The 22,227-nt window shown below is 52.9% G+C and overlaps 2 protein-coding genes across 2 annotated transcripts in view; one reads left to right on the forward strand and one right to left on the reverse strand.

The window, feature by feature from the left end:
* Positions 1-22,227, forward strand: part of TBCD (tubulin folding cofactor D) — a gene marked incomplete at both ends in the record, with an annotated part of 136,773 nt that overhangs the window by 46,493 nt on the left and 68,053 nt on the right. The window lies entirely within an intron of this gene.
* On the reverse strand, positions 2,762-5,253 carry ZNF750 (zinc finger protein 750; the record flags this gene model as incomplete). The annotated part of the gene is made up of 2 exons (XM_080712177.1): positions 2,762-3,461; positions 3,830-5,253. The coding sequence occupies 2 exons, from the start codon at positions 5,251-5,253 to the stop codon at positions 2,762-2,764; spliced, it is 2,124 nt and encodes a 707-aa protein (XP_080568303.1).

Raw genomic sequence — 22,227 nt, forward strand, 5'->3', positions numbered from 1 at the left:
GGGTATCTGCAGTTGTAGGACCTGGTACCCTGTGGTTCTACTCAGAGGTCTCCCCTGGCTCTCCTCAGACGGCTCCTCAGACGGGCCCAGAGGGCTCTCCTTCCTGCATCTTTAGAAACTGTTTACTGTGCCGGGCGTGGTGGCGCACGCTTGTAATCCCCGCGCTTGGGAGGCAGAGACAGGAGGGTCGCGCAGGTTCGAAGCCAGCCGCGTGCGCTGGCTTAGGAGACCCTGTTTCCAAAATTAAAAAAAATGTAAAAATAGGTCTGGGAGTGTAGCCCGGAGGTAGAAGGGCTTCCAGGAACCCCAGTACCACCAAAAAAACCCACAAACAAACAAACAAACAAACAAACAAACAAAACTTTTTACTGTTAGTGGCTTTAAAAGAGTTGTGACATTTCTCTGACAAGTTGTTATCTGAAATTTTATATAAGCTTAACCAGCTGCAAAGCATGTTTTTCCTGTTCTGAGTATTGTTGTTTTAGGATAAAACTAATGTGTCATCCTTTTAAATACAAGCAGGGGATCTAGGTGTCACAGTTTCGTGTCTGCTACCTCCATTAAAAACTTTCATAGACATGTTTTTCTTTCTCAGAAGTTTTACTCTTACTTTTTTTTCTCCCCAGATTCATGTTTCCAGGGAAATTTGCCCTAGGAAATTTCCAGGGAATTTTACCCTGAAGGAACAGGCTCTGTGCTTATGAGTCTTTTATTGACTCCATCATGTATTTACACAAAGAAAAGTGTGAGATTGGAGATTTTTACATTTCCTATTGCCATGAGATTTTTCTTAAGCATTTTTTCTAGACTGAATTTTTAAAAAATTTTATTATTCTTTTTTGCTGGGGATGGAACCCAGGGCATTCCACCTGTAACCTACACCCTCTGGCCTTTTTATTTTGAAACAGGCTCTTGCTAAGTTATTGTACACTGGCTTTGAACTTTGGAGCCTCTTTTCTCAGCCTCCCAGGTCCTGGAATTACGGATATGTGCTACCATGCCTGGCTCTAGATTGAGTTTTTAAAAATTTGATTATTAGTGTTGAGCATTACATGGCAATTAACACATACAACTTTTTTTTTTTTTTTTTCGATACTGGGGATGGAACCCAGGGGCATTCTACCTCCGAGCTACACCCCCAGCCCTATTTTTTATTCTTTATTTGGAAACAAGCTCTCACTGAATTGCAAAGTGCCTCACTAAGTAGCTGAGGCTGTCCATGAACTGTGATCCTCCTGCCTCAGCCTCCCAAATGCTGGGATTACAAGCGTGCGCCACCATGCCTGGCTAACTATGGTTTTTATATGTCAGTTAAAAAATAAATTAAGAGTGAGAAGTAATTGTTGGTATAAAACAGCACTTTGCTAAAGCACAGCTGTCGGCAAGATGGGTTTCAGTTCACAGTTCTCTGGTGAGTCATGCTTTTACCCAGAACAGGGCAGGTTCTGTGTGAACCTGCTTTCATTTTCATTTTCAGCTCCAAGCGCAGTGCTGAGAAGGCTGGTTCATGTACACGTGTGGCTGAGGAAGGCAGCGCTTGGCTTTAGCTCTTGTCACGGTTTGGGCTTGTCCACATACTCTGCAGGTCTCAGTGTGTCTGCCACTGGACAGCTTCACTGTGCTGGACGGCACGGGCAGAAGGCCGTCTGCACCAGGGAAGAGCTGTGTGCCCCTGTGGCACACGGTGTAGGACCAGTGGCTGCGTTTCCAGAAGTGGGAGGAGGGTGTGGTGAAGGGGATGGGGTGGCGGGGGTGGGCCTCCTGCAGTGCTTGGCACCCAGGGCCCCGAGGTCTTGAGCCCAGGAGACTCAGTGGCTGGCAGTTGATTCACGTGCAGATGCTGGTGGCCTGTCCACGGCACAGTGTGCACCCACACACCCACGCATACACGTACACGCAAGCGTGCACACATGCACGCCAGACACACATTCAGCTGTGCTTTCTCAGTTTCATTGCTGCCTCAGCCGTCAGCCCTTTCGTTGAGTGTCATGGCAGAATGCTTTAAAACATACCACAAAATTTATATTTATCTCCATCATATGTACCCTTAATGTGCACATAGGAGTTTATTGGAAAATTAGCGACATGTACATCATTTTAGAGAGTGAAAAACCAGGCTGAGCAGTCAGACAGTTCACTGTGACATTATACGAAACAGTAATTGTCAGTGTTTCCTTCAGTGATGCATTTTCCCTTGTGGAAATAAATCACGTCTATAAACAGCCTCTTGAAGCCTGTGCACTGCTCAGTCATAAGTCACACCTCGGATGCTAGTCACTGAAGATGCTCTCCCTGGCTTTTCCCCAGTAATTGTTATTTACTTCAAAACACATAGCTAGATTTAATAGAAAAAGTTAAAACAGTTTGTCCTAGTGCTAAAATATTTATAAGAAAACTATTTATAAAAGATCCTCCAGTCAGTTAGCTTTCACCCCAGAGCTAACGCCTCGATCTGAACATTGTTTGACATTTCACAAACACAGAAGCCAGAGTTTACGCTTCAGTCTTGGAGTGTCTGACTCAGATGTTCTTATAGCCAGAAGTAGAAGCACCTTTAGTATTCACACTTACTATTTTCAAAAACTGAGCTGAATGTGGCTTTTTTTTGAGAAGAAAAAAGAAATCGCATTTGTAAAACTTGATGAAAAGGGAAGTTTTGCGCGAGATATGGCGGGAGGAGGTTCGTGGCCTCCGCTGAGTGCCTGCCAGGTAGTCCTGCATAGAGTGCACACTCGCCGTGGCGTGTCCAGCAGGCCAGGCCTCAGGACACGCGGGTCCTCCTGCGTAGAGTAAACACTCGTGCTGCTGGATCGTTGGACTTTGCTCTCTTACTTCCTTGCTGTGACTTTCCTGTCTCCCTCTGACTTGCCCTCTTTTGTCCTTTGGGTCTGAGGTCACATGGAGCCCCCTGGCTCTCGGTGGAACTGGCTGTGGGTGTTTCTTGGCAGGGGGCTCCTTGGGCCGAGGGCTCCCCTTCACTCACCCGGACGTGCCCGGGGCTATAGGCTGCCAGCTGGCAGAGGGCCACGGCCGCCGTCTGCTTCTGCTCCTCACTGCTGTCCACCTCGCCTGCACCTGGGGCTTTCTCTCCTGGAGCCTCGTCCTGCCCTGCCTGTGCATGGCTTGGCCCATCTCCGGAACCTTCTTTCTCAGTCTTTGGAGCAGCTGCAGCAGGCTCTGCGCCTTGGGGCGGGCTGAGGAAGACAGGCCTCGGAGCCCTGGCATTGCAGGAGTCCTTCACGGAGAGATTGAGGGGCAGGTCCTGGGGCTCACCCGGGATTGCTGTCTGGGCACTGCTTGCATACGTGGGTCCATGAGCAGCTTCAGGTTTTGTCTCTGACTTCCTGGAGAGGTTGAGGGGACCTATTCTGGAGGCGTCCTCTGGGCTTGAGGGCATGGTCTCTGCGATGAGAGAAGGGCTTCCTGTCTGAGTCGGAGGGTCCCCGTTTGTGACTTTGAGGCTGGAAGAAGCCAAGAAAAGGCATAATGGGAATTTGCTTAGTAAAACAAACACGTAAAACATTTTGAGCGAGTGTGAACTTGGTTAGTTGAGTATAATCAAGAACATTACAATGGAGCCGCGTGTGGTGGCGCACGCTTGTAATCCCCGCGCTTGGGAGGCTGAGACAGGAGGATCGTGGAGGTTCAAAGCCAGCCTCAGCTACTGAGTGAGGCTCTCAGCAACTTAGACCCTATTTCCACATAAAGTATAAAATAGGTCTGGAATATTGCCCGGAGGTAGAAAAGCTCCTGGGTTCCAACCCCAGTACCACAGGGGGAAAAAAAAAAGAACATTACAGTGAAGGTTTTGGAAATGAAATTTTCTTACCTGTTTGGAGACTCTGCTCTGCTCGTGGGAGCCTGCGAACGTGGGCATTCTGTGCCCTTCTGGACAGGTTTGAAGGCTGTGGGGCTTTGTTGGGGCTGCTGCAGCCACCCTGGGGCACTCGGGGCCACTTTGTTGGAGAGGTCGTACAGGCCTTCACATGTCTGGCTGGTCTGTGTGAAGTTGGTGGGGCTCGGCCTTCCTGGGGAGCCTGTGGCTGCGCTGCCTGCGCGGGGGCTCATCTTGGCCCCTTCTGTCTCCCTCTGCCCATCCTTGGAGAGGTCTTTAGCCTCAGAGATTGGACCTTCCTTCTCGAACTCTGTATGTCTTTTGTGGGCATTGGGAGGGTTTAACTCGGAGGGACTGGAGGCCGGGTAGACCGGGGTAGCTTCTTCGAGCAGGCGGCAGCTCTGATCGCGGGTGATACCAGCCACGGGGGGGAGCCTGAGGCCATAGGAGGGAAATGCCGACTCGGGTCTGTAGAACCCATAGGGAAGCTGCAGATTGGGGTGCAGCTGCTGGAAAAATCTGTAGTGGTCGTAAGTTGACGGGGGTGGGTCAAGGCGCTTGGGCACCGGCCCAGGGCGAGGCAGGAAGTGTCTCGTGTCGTGGGCTCCGTAGACAGACAGCAGGGTGGCATCACACTCGGGTGCAGTCCCAGCCAGCAGGTAGGGGGAGTAGATGGTGGCCAGCCCATGCTCAGTGTAGAAGGGTGGGGGGTACTCTGGTATTGTGGGGTGCACGTAGGGGGAGATGGCACTGAACCCCTTTGTAGATGGGATCTTATGTGGAAACTCAGGAGGCAGGAAGGGGGAGCCAGCCTTCCAGGAGTAGCCGGGAGCGTGGAAGGCCGACTTGCTGTGAAAGGGGACAGCTTTGGCGGTGGGGCCGGTCATCACCAGTGCGTCTGGCGCCTCTGCGTTTTCTGGCCCCTTGAGTCTGTGCTCCCCAACGGGAACGAAGGCTGAAGGCCGAGCCACGCTCTCCAGAGCAGCCTGGGCACCGAGCGCAGCTTCTGGCGCCATTTCCTTCTGGAGGGCTGGCTTCTGTGGGCACTTGTGGGTCCCCCGAGCCTGCAGCTCCAGGTTCTCCTTGGCATCTTCCTTGGCAGAGCCCTGCTGAGGCTTCGTGTTGAAGCGGGAGAGTCCATCCATGAGGGGCTGGGTGGAGGCGGGCTTCGCCGGGGGCTCTTGTGGGCGGGTCTGCCGGGGGTCCAGCGGGCTGGGCTTGGGGCCCTTGGGGCCTCGGTCCTGCTCGGACACAAGAGTGATGGAGTTCTTGCAGAGGCCGTACTTCATGTGGTTGAAGAGGTGTGACTTCTCGTTGCACGTGAAGGGACACTGGAAGCATTTGTACTTGAAGGGCTTTCCTGGCGGCCGCGGGATGTAGTGTGGCTTCTTTGGTTTCCGCTCCTTTAGGAGACTCATGGTGCTCTGTGTTCTGGACTCTGCTCTGCTAAGCGGTGTGGTGGCCACCAGCTCCACGTTAACCGGGGGTAGCCCGGCTCTGTGGTTTTCAGGTAGGGAGCCCCGTCTTTCCTCCTGGGTCTGAGTGCTCTTACCTGGAGCCACCTCCGGGTGCTGAGGGTGCGGCAAGGAGATGCTGTCTCATCTGGACCCCGGGGCTGCAAGGCAGAGCAGAGGCTGGAGTCAGGGAGGGCCAGTGGGCCACGGAAGGAAGCCTGGCACCCAGGCAACTGTGGAGCACGGGTGACCCCATGCCTGCACTGCCAGCGCTCCGCGGTGAGTCTGACCTGGGAGTTGTTGGGGGTCAAGGGAGGGTGAGGTGTGAAGGCTTGGTGTCAGTTCTGAGACTGCCTGTAATTCCTGGCGCCTTCATCCCATAATCTGGACCTTCCCTCAGGAGGGCCCTGTGGGGTCAGGCCGGAGCCCTGGCCTCCTGGGTCCTGTCGCAGGCTGCCTGGCTCCTTTCCTGCCGCGGCCCGCGCCCACACTGTGCAGTGGCTGCGTGCTTTGCGGTGGCTCTGCCCTGCTTGGCCTTGTCATTGGTCTGTGCTGTGTGTGGGCACTTATAACGAAGACTATTTAAACATGTGACTCCACCCTGTTGCTTCCAGAACCACAAATGAGAAGCCAATTTTTTCAGTAGGCAGCTTCTTTTGTTTGTTTTTGGTGCTAGGTAGAACCCAGGGCCTTGTGTGTGCTAGGAAGTGCTCTGCCACTGAGCTGCATCTCTGGTCCTAGTAAGTAGCATTTATGTTGTCTCACTACAGCGAAACTGCTATGTTTAGGTTGACTCAAACAGCCTGCAGTGCTGTTGGGGAGTTTGACAGTCCCCTGAGGCTCCTATGCTTGTCCCCTGCCTGCTCACCCGTGTGGAAAGAGCTCACACACTGGCCCTCTCCTTTCCTGTACCTTCAAATAGCCAGACCAAAGCTTTCCAGCCCCCATGTTTAAGAGGGGACCCACGTGTGGGTGCTGGCTGAGGCCTCTAGGAAGTGGGCCTGGCCCGGCTGTGCTGCCCAGGGCCGTGGCTCTTAGTGGGTGGGGACATGGTGGTTCCTTGTCACTTCAGGGCTCACCTGTTCTCTGGGCACTTGCCCGAGGGTCTCATCTCTTTTTCCCAGTGCTCTGGGTATTCTCCAGAGCCTCTCTGCTCTGTAGAGCTGGGGTGGGCTCAGGGCCATCCTGAGCAGCCCTGGGCTGTGTCCTGGGAAGAGCATGTTTGGGGACTGGGCTGAGGAGCGAGGCGCCCAGGCTAGGCACCCTCACTTGAATACAGAATGTGAAAGAGAAACGTCTCCTCCAGTTTCTGAATATCCAGATGGCTTAAAAATGAAGTTCAGCTGGGCTTGGTGGCACACGCTTGTAATCCCAGCATTCAGGAGGTTGAGACTGGAGGATCGCAGTTCGGGGACAGCCTCAGCTACTTACTGAGGCCCTTTGCAACTTAGTGAGACCCTGTTTCAAAAATGAAAAGAATAAAAAATAGGGCAGGGGGTGTATCTCAGAGGTCAAATACCCTTGGGTTTTACTCAACCCCCCCCCCAAAAAAAAAAATGAAGTTCAGAGCTGGGCATGGATGTACACCTGTCCTCCCAGCACTCGGGAGCCTGAGATAGGAGGATCTCAGGTGGGAGACCAGCTTCAGCTACTTAGTGACCGTCAGCAACTTAGCAAGATGCTGTCTCAAAATAAAAAGGGCTGGGGTGGAGCTTGGAGATAGAACACCCCTGGTTCAATCTTTAGTACCATAAAGCATAACACAACAAAAAACAAGCGTCTTCAGCTGTAAGACTGAGTCTGCGGGGCTTGGCTGTGAGGCAGGCCCTTCTGGACATGGAGGTGTGGTGGGAATCCACTGGGAGAGGCCTTATAGAAGCAGGACTGGGGGGGCACCTCAGTCCCACTCTGCCTGGCCTTCTCTCGACCCTGCAGTGGGAGCCACGTGGCTAGTACAGGGTGCTGCTTTCATTTGGGTGCTTTAGGTTCTGAGAAAGCAGTCTGAATTTATTTGATTTTTCTGCAAATTTATTTGTATTCCACAAAACACAAAGAACTACCCATTCACCTACAGCTGCCTCTGTTAGCATAGGTTATCTTATTTATTTCATTTTTGTGATACTGGGGATTGAACCCAGGGACATTCTACCTCTGAATTACATTCCCAGCCCTTTTTACTTTTTATCTTAAAACAGGACTATATTAAGTTGCTGATGGTCTTGCTAAATTGCTGAGGGTGTCGCTAAGTTGCTAAGGCTGGTGCCAAGCCTCCCTAGTGCTGGGATTGCAAGTGTGTGCCACTGCACAGATTATCTTTTTTTTTTTTTTTTTTTTTTTTTTTGCAGGTCTGGGGATGGAAATTGGGGACATTCGACCTCCAAGCTACACCCCTTGCCCTATATTTTATTCTATATTTTGAAACAGGGCCTCACTAAGTAGCTGAGCCTCTCTGCAAACTGCTCTTTCCCTGTTAAGAAGTGGTTGGGAGCTGAGTGTGGTGGCTCATGCTTGTAATCCTAGTATTTGGGAGGCCAAGACAAAGGATCACAGGTTCTTGACCAGCCTCAGCAGTAGTGATACCCTGTTTCAAAATAAAAATAATACAATAAAAATTGTATAAATAAAAATAAGGGCTGGGGTTGTTGTCAGAGGTAGAAGGCATTCCTTCACTAGTAACACACACACACACACACACACACACACACACACACACACACACACACACACAGTGGTTGGGGTAGAAAAGAGGGCTCTACTGGTCACTAACACCTACTGCGAGAGACTGCATAGCAATGAGGGGGAAGCGTGATTTCTGGATGAGAGGTGAGGGGCTTGGCTGCCCCAGAACCAGGGAGAGGCGGGGCCAGCAGAGCCCTCACTGGGGTCCTGCCTGGGCTCTGCGAGACCTACCACCTACCACATCAAAGCTGAGCAAATTAAACATGTAACAATAGCTTTATGACTTTCTCTTTTCCCACTTATTAAACGAAAAACTGTGAAGAAATTCTTATAGGTTCAGCCTGTACCTTGGGGCAGATCTGCCTCAGGCTATGAAAGCACAGGCTCCCTGCCTCCTGTCAGGGCGCAGGAGACTCAGCCGATTCCAGCCGAGTGAGGCCAGCTCGGTAAGTCAGTGGGCCTGTGCGGGCACGCTCGGTGCGCTCCCGATTCCGGAGGCGTGAGAACCTCTGCAGGTCGGGTTCCCATGGCTGCCTGGATGTGTCATGCACAGGCTGGAAGCCGTGATTTCATCACTCCTGGAGCACTGTGACCAGCATGATGACAGTGGCCAGTGCTTATCCAGGGAGCCGCATCCCGGGACACCAGGTGGACACGGACTCTGGGCTGCACCGGAAGGAGCCAGAGGTCCCCTCGGGACATAAGAAAGAGTTGACAGAGCTTAGGTCGCTGGTGCTCACTCGCACGGCTGGGCGAGCACCCCATGGGGCCAGGCCTCCTCAGAAGTCTTTCAGGAGGCCAGTTTTGGGAAATAGTGTCCTTCTATTAATAGGTACATTTTTCAGCTAAATAGGGTTTTAGTCAAGTGAGGTTTTGGTCTGAACCATTTGCCCTTTTTCCTTTTTGTGGTACACGGAATGGAACCCAGGGGTGCTCTACAGCTGAACTACACCTCTAGCCCTTTTTATTTTTTATTTTTTATTTTGAGACAGGGTTTCACTAAATTTCCCCCCAAACCTGTGATTCTCCTGTCTCGGCTTCCTGAGGTGCTGGGATCACAGAAGTGCACCACGCCCCGCTGTTGCGGTTTGGTTCTTTGGTCACTTAGCTTTCAGGACAACAAGCAGGTTGGGCTGTGTGTGTGTGAGCTGTTTATTGGGGTCTGCCGTTTGAAGGGAAAGTGCATAGAAACTGAGTGTTAGTGACTCGGGATGAGCCGACCTCCTGGTGTTGCACAATTGCCAGTTAAAGCAGGAAGCTCAGCGGCTTCACAGGCAGGTGTAAGATGGGCGTAGCTCACTTGTCTATAAAACTGCAGTCGTGCTGGAGAAGTAAGTGGGATAAAATTGATGCTTTTGTAAGCTTTCGAACGATGATGTCAGCCTGTGAGTTCTCTGTCCTACCCAAGTGAGGTTTACGAGGATGAAGAAACTAACCTACAGCTGCGGCGGACATGGGGCTTCGGGCAGAGGGTTAAATGGTCCCATCTGGGCAGTTTATACCTGCTGGATTTTGTATTCTCTGGCAGCTGCTGGTGTTAAATAGTCCAACAAGAGCACACTGTTGTCACAATAGCAAAGTCCAGGCCTTGTGACTGTTTACTGTAAGTTTGCATTTGCACACAGGCAAACTTCCTAAAGTGAAGAGACAGGACTGTTTCTCTCCCAGGGTGGGGCGTGCTTCTCTTCTGTTAATGCAGACTCGGAGCCTGTGTGCGGAGCTCTGGGTACAGGGAGGCCCTCCTGTGGCGTGGCTGGCTGAGAACTGCTGTGTCAGCGTGTGAGGTGGAGACCGTAGCTGTAGCGTGGTCCTAGAGGACTTTACCGAATCTTGTCCTCACTCTGCCTTGACTGCCTGTCTATCCAAGGGGCAGGAGGGCCAGAGCCATGGGGCTATTGGGGTGCTCGTGGGTCCCCCTCTGCTGTCCTGGGGCAGCTGTTCTCAAACTCAGCTACCTCTGAGCCACCCTGCGGAGTCATCTCAGCCATGGTATAGACCGTGGCTACACTACAGGGCCTGAGGACAGCAGGTGTGGTGACCGGAAAGCATGGGTGGGGTCCACAGGTCTTTCTGCTGCCCGTGAGCCTTTATTATTTGAAATGTCTCCTGTCTTCAGCTGCCTGTGGAAAGGGCTCTGAGCTGAGCGCCATGCAGCATAACTGCCCACATGGCGCTGTGAGAGCCTGTGGCTGCAGTTGGCCACAGGGTTCTGTTTGTCTTGTCTTTAAAGCACTAACCTTTGCCAGGTTTCTAAGCATGGACATTTAAAGTTGCTGCCAAATGTTACGGCAACAGAAAGTGGCTAGCACGTTTAAAAAGCTTCTAAGGAGTTTGAACTTGGAAAACAGGCAGAGGAAGAGTTTTGTTTTTTTTTTTTTTTTTTTTTTTTTTTTTGCAGTACTGGGGATGGAACCCAGGGGCATTCACCTCCTAGCTACTCCCCCAGCCCTGTTTTTTATTCTTTATTTTGAAACAGGGTCTCACTGAGTTGCAAAGGGCCCCACTAAGTAGCTGAGGCTGTCCACGAACTGTGATCCTCCTGTGTCAGCCTCCCAAATGCTGAGATTACAAATGTGCGCCGCCACACCCGTCAAGAGATTTTTTTAAAGCAACTTTTAGGACATGAGGGCGGTAATTCTGGCCTGGCTCTGCAGGTTGGCTCTGACGGGTGAGCTGCACTCCTGTCCCACAAATCAGCCTGTGAACTGGAGCAGAGCTGCCTGCTCCTCTGCCGTGTCCAGCTTCCTGGCACGGAGCCCTGCAGGTGGAACATCTTGAAGGGCATGCTATAATTACGGCACTGTGATGTGGCATTGTTGCGCCACTCAAGGACACTCCATTGTCGTCTACCCACTGGGGTGTCGCAAGAACGCGCTCTGTGGGTTTTACCCTGTCGAGCTTTGTGGCCCTTGGCCGCCACTCCCTCCCCGCTCTCTGCTCCAGAGTGAAGGCGAGGCTTCAGCCAGCCGCCACCTAGGGGGAAGGCAGCTTTCTGGAGTTCAGTTCGGAAGAGCACAGCCGGGGCTCTGTCCTGTCGGCACGGTGTGTCCACACAGTGCCTGCGCCAGGGCACCCACCAGAGCTCAGCTCGCCGCCTCCTCCACCCTCCACAGACCAACCAAGACCCTGAGGCCCTTCCTCAGTGTGAAGGAACGTTAGGGTAGCCACATAGACCCTCCTTCAGTGAAGCCTGGCTTTGGTCAATAACTGTTTGCCAAAAAAAAAAAAAATTTCATAAGAAATTATATATAAGGAAAACACTCGTGTCCTTAACAACCAAACAAAAACTTAACCAAAGAGGTTATATCAAAATAGAACTTATTTTAAACTTTAAAAGTTTTAGAAATTAAACTGGAAATTAAAACCAGCGACTGTATAATCATGTACACATATGTATGATTCTTATATCTTTTATATAGAAATTGTAGTTTTTTTTAAGGTAGGGAATAGTTAAGCAACAATATAAATTCATGCTTTGGTTTTTCTTTTATGAGTTTTGTGGCAGAAACAAGTACTCGATTTCAAGATAAGCTTGTTCAGTCTTAGAACAAGGTGCCAACCCTGTTAGAAGTTTTGTAATCTGTCTGCATCCCGGCAGTGCACCTGCCGGCCCGAAGAATTCTCGGCAGAGCCGACCCCAGCAAGCAGTTCATTTGGCCAGCTGTCTAAGGCCACGGGGTGGGGGGTGGTGGTGGAGGGGGCTAGTTTTGAAAGGGAAGTCAGATCTGAGAAGCAATAGAGAGCGATTGCTTACCGGAGGCGGCTGTGCGGCGGTGGCCTCTGAGCGGCTGTGTGGACTGCTGGGCTGTGGAGCAGGCTCTGTTCTCACGCTGGCTCGGTGAGACTGGAGCCGGCTGTTCCAGTGGGAGGGTTTAAGTGTAGGAGTTGAGCCCTCGGGGCGTAGAGATGCACCTGATATTCCTCCGCCCGCAGCTACGATTCATGTGCTCGTACCCACTGAGCTATACGCAGCCTTGCTGGGCACAGACCTGGCAAGCCCAGCACTGCCCGGCCCCCTCTGCTGCTGTGCAAGGACCATCTATCTAGTGCTGCCCAGACACGCGTGGGGTGGGGGACCTGGCCAGCGAGCACTGCCCGGCCCCCTTGCTGCTGTGTAAGGGCCATCTGTGCTGCCCGGACACGCGTGGGGTGGGGGCAGGGCCGGGTGTGTCCTGGCTAGGACCCAATTACTGTGTGTAGGTTGAGCTCTGGTAGACTTGCTGGTGTAATAGAGACGCTTTCCTTCAGGACTCGGGCATGTGTGCACAGCAGCAGGCAGACATTTGCATGCACCCTGAAACACAGGCTTGGGGGCCATGTGTCCCTGTGGCGAGGGCTGGTGCCCACACTGCCCACACCTTCGCCCTGCCTTGCTCCTGAGGGTCTTTGCGGTGGTCTCCCTTGGAGCCCGGAGGCGGGAGGGAGCCCCCCTTGCCTGTCATGGGGACCTGCCGCAGCATGCCTGGGACCTGCCTGGGTGGCTGTGGAGCGGATGATGCTGTGGGGCTCCGCTCTCATACCCTCAGATCCTCCACTCCAGAGATAATCCACACCCTTCACACAGGGCCAGCTTATTCTCGGCCCTAACTGTCTGTCTGTTCAGTCTGGGGCTTTCCCTTGCTGCAGTGAGGGCTGAGTGCAGTGTTGGTTTGGGGACTGGGAAGGGAGACTGTGTGGTGGCGTCGGGCCTTGGTCACAGTTGACGTCACTGGCAGAGGCCAGGCAACTGTGGGTGTGGGGTGGCCCTAGGATGGACAGCAGTCACTGTTTTCCTTCTTATGGAGGATTGACAGTTTTACTTGTCTTTTTTTTTTTTTGCAGTATTGGGGGATTAAACCCAGGGGTGGTCTACCTCAGAGTGACACCCCCAGCCCTATTATTTGTTTGTTTATTTATTTTGCGGTACTGGGGATGGTACCCAGGGGCATTCTACCGCTGAGCTACACCCCCAGCCCTATTTTTTATTCTTTTTTTGGGCCTAAGTAGTAGCTGAGGCTGTCTGTGAACTGCGATCCTCCTGTCTCAGCCTCCCGAATGCTGGGATTACAAGCATGCGCCACCGTGCCTGCTTGGTTTTACTTGTCTTTACTTTTATACTTAATTTGCTTTCAAATTTCTTCAGTTACTTTTGTCCCAGTCAGACATCCATCTAATTTAAAGAGTCAGAGGTTCTGTGCGAATCATCACGCTTGCGGCAGCTCCCGCTGTGCCTCTCGGTCTTGGCTGGTGAGGAGTGCCTGGAGCTCTTTGGCTTGACTTGCCCTGTTTGCGGTATCTCCTGGTCTTGTGGTCAGCGTGTGTTCTTCTGTGCAGGGTGCTGGGACTGAGTCCCCGCGCTGTCCAGGCAGTGTGACTCTCCAGGAGACCTCACTGTGATCAGGACTCTAAGGGCAAGGTGAAAGAGTCCCTGGCGCCAGGCTGAGAACTGTCCCAGCACCACCTCTGCCGCGCTGTTTGCTCAGAGCAGTGCCTGCTGGCCAGATCTGAGGGAGGCTGGCAGGGGCACTGGTCTGCGGCCCATTCCCTGTGTCCCAGCGCCCTTTGACCTTTGCCTGGTGAGTCTTGTTTACCCCTCGATTCCAAGTGACCCGCCTCCCTTGCCAGTGCTGCCTCTGCACACCCAGTGCTGTGCGTTCCCTGACCTCCCTCCCAGCCTGGCCAGCGGGTGGCTCTGGCTCCTCCGTCCACACCTTCTCTCCTGCTGCCATCCAGCTCCTTCCCTCAGGCCAGCGCAGGTCCATCTCCCCTCCCCCAGGGGTGGTATCTACTGTGTTTACAGTTCTCCTTTCCCAGCTGGGTCTCTGCTCAAGGAGGTGTGCTGGGCGGGCCTCCGCTCCCCCACCCTGCTCGGGTTTGTGTCACCTGTCTAGGGTGGCCTGGAGGGCGGCCCTGGTCCCACACCATGGTGTCTCACCAGCAGGTTCGTTCTCAGCATCCTCAGTTCTAACTCTTCTGCTAGGTACCTCCTTTCCGCAGTGAGGAGCTTGGGTTTCCAGGTGTTCTGAATGTCCTTTTTTGATATCTTATCCTTAGTTCTCTGAAGATTTTTTTTTTTTTTTTTTGTAGTAGGGATAGAACCCAGGGGCATTTTACCTGTAAGCCATACCCCCTTCCCTTTATTTATTTATTTATTTATTTATTTATTTATTTATTTATTTTTTGCAGTACTAGGGATGGAACCCAGGGGTATTGTACCTCAGAGCTATACCCTCAGCCTGATTTTGTTCTTTTACTTTGAAATAGGGTCTCACTGAGTTGCTGAGGCTGGCCACGAACCTGCGATCCTCCTGCCTCAGCCTTCTAAGTCCTGGGATTCCAGGTATGTCACCGCGCCTGGCTGCAGATTTTAGCAATCGGTTTTCAGCAGGACGGTTGGATGCTGGTCTCCTGCACTCCGGTTCCTGTCCCTGGGGAGCGTCCTGCCTCTGTTGTGCCCTGTCTGCTGTGACGGTGTTGGGCATTCTGTCTGTGGGGTGGGCTTGCTGCTTGTCACGGGAGATCTTAGTTCTCGGCCCACCCGGCCTCTGTCCCAGGCTGGGAGCCCCTGGCTCCCTGGGGCTGTGGGGTTCCGCCTGGGTGGATGTACTCTCTCTCTCAGCCTTCCTCCTGCCCCCGCCCCCTGTGACCTTGTAGCCTGTGTCTGAGGGAAAGCCTTCTCCTGTACTGAGGTGGAGGAGTGGGCTTGGTCTCTGCCGCTGCCTGAGCACGCTGGAGGGGAGGGGTGCCGTGCCCAGGGCTCTATGCAAGCCCCCTCTTTTGCATTTAGAGGGGCACAGAGAGGTTCAGCAACATGGCCCAGGGGCCCAGCCCTGGCAGGTGTGTTGGGTGGGAAGGTGGCGCTTGCTCTCTGGACAGCAGCTTCCCAGCTGGACATGCTCGGGTAGCGCTGGGTGTGGGTGACGCCATCAGAGCCTCTCACTGCACCACCGGGGCCTGACCTGTTCGTGGTTGGGCTCTGCTCCGAGGAGCACAGGGCCAGCAGGTGTGTGGCCAGCTGGGCCTCCGGCCCACTCCTTGTCCAGCCCTCAGCAGCTCTGACCTCTGGGTCCTGGGCCTTGGCTGCCCCCTGGTACTGCCTCCTGTGCCAGGGTCAGGGCCTCCTTGGTCTGATGGGTCACGTCACAGAGCAGCCTCTTTGACCAAACAGCTTCAGAGAAGGAAGGAGTCATTTGCATTTTTGGCCTCATGAGTAAACATGAGGTGGATTTTACTTAAATTTCCTTGGCTTCCTTGGGGGAGCTGTGTCCAGGACAGTGAACAGGAAGTGGGTGCCGTGAGAAAGCCAGTGCCTGGCGGGGCTTCCCAGCATGCCCCAGGGCTTGGGAGGGCTGCTGAGGGAGGCTCATGCCCTGGCCTCTGCCTCGGGTCCCGAGACGCAGCTTTGCTCTGTGACAGGGCTCGGGCCCGTGTGCGGGGTCTGCGGGCCTTGGGTACTGGAAGGGGTGGCTCAGCTCCCTTCCAGCCAGATCCCAGGGTTGTGGGGGTGAGCAGTGCAGCTGGGCTGCGACAGCCCTCACACTGTCCTGAGCACTTGTTAGAGGACAAATGGAGCCAGGTTTGGTGACACATATCTGTAATTATCATGTACTCTCAAATACTTGAGAGGCTGAGACAGGAAGATTGCAGGTTCAAGGCCAGCCTCAGCAACTTAGCAAAAATATTTCAACCTAAACAATAGAAGTAGAGCCCCCTGGGTTCAATCCCCATCACCACAAAAACACACACACACGCACACATGTGCGCGCGCACACACACACATGCGGAGGTATGGTCTGGTACGTGCACACACATGCACGTAGGGGCGTGGGTCTGCCCCAGCTCTCCTCAGCAGGCTGTGCTGAGCACACTTCGCTGTGATGTTTCTCTCCTTCCTATAGAAAAGTGCACTCGTAGGGTTTCTCAGTGGTAATTTCTTTCCAGTTAGCATTGGTGCTGGGAGAGGCTATCTGAGGAAACAGGTTGCTTCACTGGGCTCCAGTCTTGGTCTTGAGCTGGCCCTGGGGTGCCGGCCTCCGTCGCTCTCTGCCGCTCTCCTCCGCCGTTCCTCCTTCTGTTTCTGCTTCCCTTTGGGACCTCTGACCTGGCTCTTCCTTCCTTCCCCGGTGCACCCAGTTTCCGGTTTGTCTGCCAGGGCCGTGCATCTGTGTCCAGGCGGATCCTGGTGAACTGTGGAGGGCCGGGGACTGTGTGAGCTTTGGATTTAGGCCACGGCCTGGCCTGGCAGCCCTCCCCTGTGCAGGCCCTGCAGACCCCGTGGAAGCCTCCTGGGCTGCTGCCTCCCTACGCGCCTCTGCTGGAGTTCCCGTCCAGGAGCCGGCCTGGGCCACCGCTACCCACAGTGAGGGAGCCCTGGAATGTGGCTGCTGGCTTCTCAGGTGAAGAAGGACTTTTGTATTTTAGACAAAATCTGAGAAAGTCAGGGCCTTTCACTCATTTTTTCAAACAGTTAAGTCACATAGGGAATGAACAATGAGTTAGTTCGGCCATTCTGGTGGGTTGAGAGAGGGCCAGGGTACGTGAGGTTACTTGGAAGGCGTCACCACGGGACGTCTACTCCTGGGAGAGGCAAGTGGGGGCTTTCGCTGTGACTTGAAGGCTGAAATGTGCGGTGCGATTACCTAACTTTTAGCTTGTTTATTATTCGCATAGTTCTGCTATTCGAAGATCATGTTCTTGGAGCAAATGTGTTTGGGCTGTCTGCACAGGAAGGCAGGCAGGCAGCTTCTGCACCAGCAGCGCTCCCCTGGCCGCGCGAGCCCCTGGGAGCCGGCTCCTCTGACCCCGGGGCGCAGGAGTGGGGAGTTCTCCCTGGCTGCCGGGGGTTGCTTGGCGCTGCCTCCGTGTCTAAAGGGAAACCTGAAGCTCTGCTCCGCGGCCTGTTTTGTTTCTGGTTGGGAAACTCAGTTCAGGTTTGTGAACTTGGGCCAAGTTTTGAGAATTCCCACAGTCTCTCTCCCTCATCTCCTCTCCCCACCCCAGCAATGCAGCATCTGTGTGGCAGGCTTCCCGTCCATTGCTGTAGACCTGTGAGCTTTCCAGGAACAGCTCCCGGTGGAGCCTCTGTGGAGAGGCTGTGTACACAGAGGCCTGTGAGTGATCCGGGGTGCACGGCCGACTCAGCTGCTCTGAGCGAGGAACGTGAAAACTGACTTTCAGGTTCTTCCTTTCCCCTGCATGCTACAAATGGGAAGACCCAACCGGGAGAGTAGCTGTGAGCACAGAGACTCTGGGAGAGGGCCCGGTGGATGGGCCCACCCAGGTCTCTCCCCTCTGCCGACTCCTTTGCCTCCTGTGGGCTCAGCCAGGTCATTCTAGGAGGGGGTGTGCGTGGGGAGGGTGTAGGGTAGCCCTGCCCCTCCGCCGTGCCCCACCTCTCCTGGTTGGGAATGTGCAGGGAGGGGTCACTGGGCCCTTGGCCTTGTCAGCTCTGGTCCTCCTATTAAATGTGTGGTGCTGGTGGTAACCCCTGACTGACACAGGCACCTAAATTATTGCTGAAGAACATGAAAAGTGAAAGTCTGTAGACCACAGGGACAGTGGCTAGGCCTGAACCCTCCTGGGAGTGCACACGGCTCCTTCCGTCTCCAGCAAAACAGTGAGAGGCACGCATCCACCCGCCCGCAGCGCCTGTGCAGCAGAAGTCACAGGCTCGCTTCGTGGCTCAGAAAGGGACGCATGAGGGAGCCCGGGAAGCTTATGTGTGCTGCTCCTACACTTGGGGACACAAGTCCCCGGCGGTGTGGAGGAGCCGTGGTGTGCAGAGCATCCTCAGGTCACAGCTCAGCATCCCAGCCTGGGCCTGCACTCTCGCGCAGAGCAGATGGCACCTGGCCATCTGTGGGTTTCCTCCTGTGACCTTTAGGCTCAGACTGTGAACATTTACAGCCAGAAGTTAGTTTAAAGGCGCCCTTGCGATCAGGCATGGCATGCCCTCACCTGATGAGTTTGTTTTGTGTATTTCTTAGTACTTTTGCTGAATGGTAGATACTATTTTTATTTTATTTTATTTTATTTTGTTGCTCTGGGGATTAAATCCAGGGGCATTTTATCTCTGAGCTATACCTCTATCCCTGTTTTATTTTTATTTTTTTATTTTTTATTTTTTTTGCCGGTCTGGGGATGGAACCCAGGGGCATTTGACCTCTGAGCCACATCCCCTGCCTTATTTTTATTCTTTATTTTGAAACAGGGTCTCACTAAGTTGCAGAGGGCCTCACTAAGTAGCTGAGGCTGCCACGAACCTCTATCCTCCCGATCTCAGCCTCCCGAATGCTGGGATTACAAGCATGCACCACCACACCCGGCTTATTTTTATTTTGAAACAGGGTTTTCCTAGGTTGATGAGAATCTCACCACTTGCTGAGACTGTTCTCAAACCTGTGATCCTCCTGTCTCAGCCTCCCAAGTACGGGCTTGGACATTATTTTTATTTATCTTTGTTATTTTTATTTTTTGTGGAACTGAGAATGGAATTCAGGGGGCCTTCTATGTTCGGGCCACACCCCTACACCTTATTTTTATTTTTAAAAATATTTATTTATTTATTTATTTATTTATTTATTTATTTATTTATTTATTTTTGCAGTACTGGGGATGGAACCCTTCTACCTCCAGGCTACACTCCCATACCGTTTTATATTTTTATTTGGAAACAGGGTTTCTTAAGCCAACGAGGCTGGCTTCGAACCTGCGCGATCCTTCTGTCTCCGGTTCCCAAGCGTAGGGATTACAAGCGTGCGCCACCACACCCGGCCTTATTTTTTATTTTGAAACAGGGTGTCTCTAAGTTGCTGAGGTTGGCTTTGAACCTGTGATCCTCCTGTCTCAGCCTCTCAAGTGCTGGGATTACAAATGTTTCCCACCACACCCAGCTAGGCCTTATTTTTAAAGATACCATTTAGTCTTTTCTCCTTGTGTACAGAATTTCTTTTGCTCGCGATTCTTTTTTGCATCTGAGAGCTCCCGTTTGAGATAGTTTTACTTCTTTTGGCCTTTTAGAAGTTCCTTCAAATAAGGCATGTTAGCAGCAAACCATCTCGGTGACTGCGTATGAATTTCTTTTCAGCCTTGTTGCTGGAAGCTGGTTGCTGGCCGCCTGTGGAGGTGGGGTGCCAGGCCCGGGCCGCTGTGGCTCTGGCTGCTCCCTCTGAGCTGCTGCTTTTTCTGGCCACCTTCAGGATCTTCTTCTTTGTGTCGGAGTTGCGTGGTTTCACCAGGATGCGTTGAGAGGCAGACGGATTTCTTTGTACCAATCTCGCTGTATGTGGTTCTATTTTCTGTCTCTGACTTCCATCTTCTCCTTCATTAACTCTTTGGAATTCTCCTTTTACTCTTTTCCCTTCTGCGTTCATTCTTTCTTTTTTTGTGGTACTGGGGGTGGAACCCAGGGACATCTGGGCCTCACTAAGTAGCTGAGGCTGGCCACAAACCTGTGGTCCTTATGTCTCAGCCTCCCAAGTGCTGGGATTGCAGTGTGTGCCACCATGCCCGGCTCTCTCTTTTTCTTTTGACTTGCATTTCTGCAGTTTCTTCAGCTTTTTTGTCTTTACCAGATTCTTTTACCTTCTGGGTCTTTTTCTCTCTCAAAGCCAGAAATCATGTTTTTAATTTCAGTAATTAAAATGCATACATATATATGTACATTAGACTTATATATGATATAGTATGTATACTATGGTTATTTATTTACTTAGTTGGTTTTTGTGGTACTGGCAATTGAACCCTAAGGCATTCTGCCTCTGAGCTACACCCCAGCCCTATTTTTTATTCTTTTTTTTGAAACGGTATTCACTAAGTTGCAGAGGGCCTCAAGCCCAGGCTGGCTGCGAACCCTGATCCTCCTGTTCAGCCTTGCAAGTACTGGGATCACAAGCGTGCACCACCACGCCTGGCTTTGTTTGGAGTTTTCTGACGTACTGGAGAGGTGTGATGCTGAACTCTGCTGTTTTGAGACAGCTGTATGTGGGTGTGTTCTCCTGCTGTCCCTGACACCCTGCCCCACGAGGGACCCTCCTGACCTGCATGGCCCTGGTGCCCGTGGGGGAGCCTTGTCTTGATCTGTTTAAGAGGACCCTGTTTGTGGCCTGAACACCAGGCCTTGACTGTTCTGGTTCTGGATGCGCATGGTCCCAGGCCGAGGTGCCAGCACGGCGGGCGTGTTGCAGCCCCTTCTTGGTCACGAGGCTCCGGGGAGCACGATCCCCTGGGGGCTGTCTGGCTTGAAGACTGCTTCTGATCACCACGGAAGCCCCGCCGCCTAAGGCTGCCACCTTGGAGGGTGGGTTTCTGTGTGTGAGTTGTGAGGGGCATGCAACATTCAGCCCACAGGACTCCCCCTGGCTCTCCTCACATCCCATTGGGTGCTGAGTCCCGGTGCCCTGGAGGCTGTCTTCAGTGGGCCCTGAGTACCACCATGCCCAGCTTTAATTCTCTTTTTAGTTATTTTTTGTGCATAATTTTTGAGGGCACATCGTGTGTATGTTTGCAGTCCACATACACATGGATGCATGTGGGCCTCTAAAGGTTGTCTTTAATTATTTTTTTTTCTGTTTAAGTATTTGGTACTTGAGATTCAGCAACAGGTAAGTGTCAGTGGTCTGCATCCAGACCTCCCCATCAGCACGTGTCTGGGAGCCGTGAAGATGGCACGCCTCCGCTGTGTTGCCCTGCCTTTGTTAGTTTTGAAGCTTGGCGTTCATCTGTGGGGCAGAAGCAACCTGTGCGGTGGGAGAGGGTGTGGCACCACTCACTGAGTTTGGTCATGCCTTTGTTTGGGTCTTCTTTCCACCCACAGTTTTCTGTTCTCTTAGACATTTATGCCATTTTGATAAAACATGTTTTTATAAACTTGTAGTGGAAAGTCTTGCTACCTGGTCAGAACCTTCACCCAAGCTCCTTCCACAGCTTCTCGTGTTGCTGTCTCCTGTGTTTTGCCGTTGGGCTGTGTGCTGGTTGTTGGAGACCTGGTTGGGGCTGTGGGGCCGGGGCAGTGAAGCACCGGCTTCTCTGTTTCAGTTTCTCGTGGCATCAGCACATGGGTGTCTCCATGTGGTAGCAGGTATGCTGCCTGTGCCTTCTGAGGGGAGCCCCATAGAGGCAGGGGGGTGTTGAGAGTAGACTTTCCAGGAAGCTGGGATTTCTGTGTTCTCTCCCCTCCCTTTCTCCCTCCCTCCCTCCCTCCATTTCCTCCTCCTCCTCTTCCTCCTCCTCCTCCTCCTCCTCCTCCATTTTTGGTGCTTGGGATCGAAACTAGGGCCTTCTATCTATACCCCCAGCCCTTTTTATTATTTTTATTTTGCAATAGGGTCTTGCTAAGTTGCTGAGGCTGGCCTCGAACCTGCAATCCTCCTGTCTTGCGCACTCATTTCATGCTATGGGTCCTCGTGGTGTGTGAATAGGCTCCTTTGCGCCTGGAGCCCTCCTGGCTGCTTCCTCCAGACCCATGGGCTCATGGGGACGAGGGATGGGCCCTGTGATGCGTTCACGCATGGCACTGTGAGATTCAGGGCCATGAGCCCCTGCTGTGACTCTGGGTTCTCAGGAAAGCGAGTCTCACATAGAGTATCTACTCACGGGCGGCACAGCTATTTCCGGGTGATAGGAGCTGCTCTATGGTTTGAGTGTGGTGTGGGGCCGCATGTTGTGGGATCTGGAAGTGGGTTGCAAACAGGCTGCCAAGCAGCATGAGAGTGACCCCCACTGGAGGACCAGGCCAGACTCTGGCGAAGCTTTTTCTTTGGAACTGCCTAGTCCACCTGTCTGTGGCAGTGAGCCTGGAGATTCGCATACATGGAGCTTTGGGCAGAGGGCACTCGTCCTAGTGTGGCTGAAGACAGGTGCTGGGCTTGCCATTAGCCACGCCTGGGGATGTGCCACCTCTCAGATATGCTCTCTGTCTGACCTCGGCCACACGCCTCTCCCTCTGGCTTCTGGCATCCCGTGTGCTGGGCTGCTGACCTGCAGCTCAGGGCTGGGCAAGTCTCCAGGACCATGGTCCCCTAGAGTCCCGCTGGCTCAGAATTGTCCTCACTGTGTTCTGGAAGCTGGAGCCCTGGACATTGCCTGGGTCCTAGAGGTCTGGACCCTGGGGCTGGAACCCGAGGCTGTGAGTCAGTGCAGAACCGGCCCCACTTCCTGGTTAAGCCTTTAATCCTCCTGGACGCTTGTTTTTGCTTCTTTCAAGTTGCTGCACCCGGCCACTCTGTCATTAGCAGTGGGTGTTTCTGCGCCAGCGGCACAGCGGAGCTGAGCAGGAGCACG

This window comes from Muscardinus avellanarius, assembly GCF_963383645.1.
Source record: "Muscardinus avellanarius genome assembly, chromosome: 16".
NCBI lineage: Eukaryota > Metazoa > Chordata > Mammalia > Rodentia > Gliridae > Muscardinus > Muscardinus avellanarius.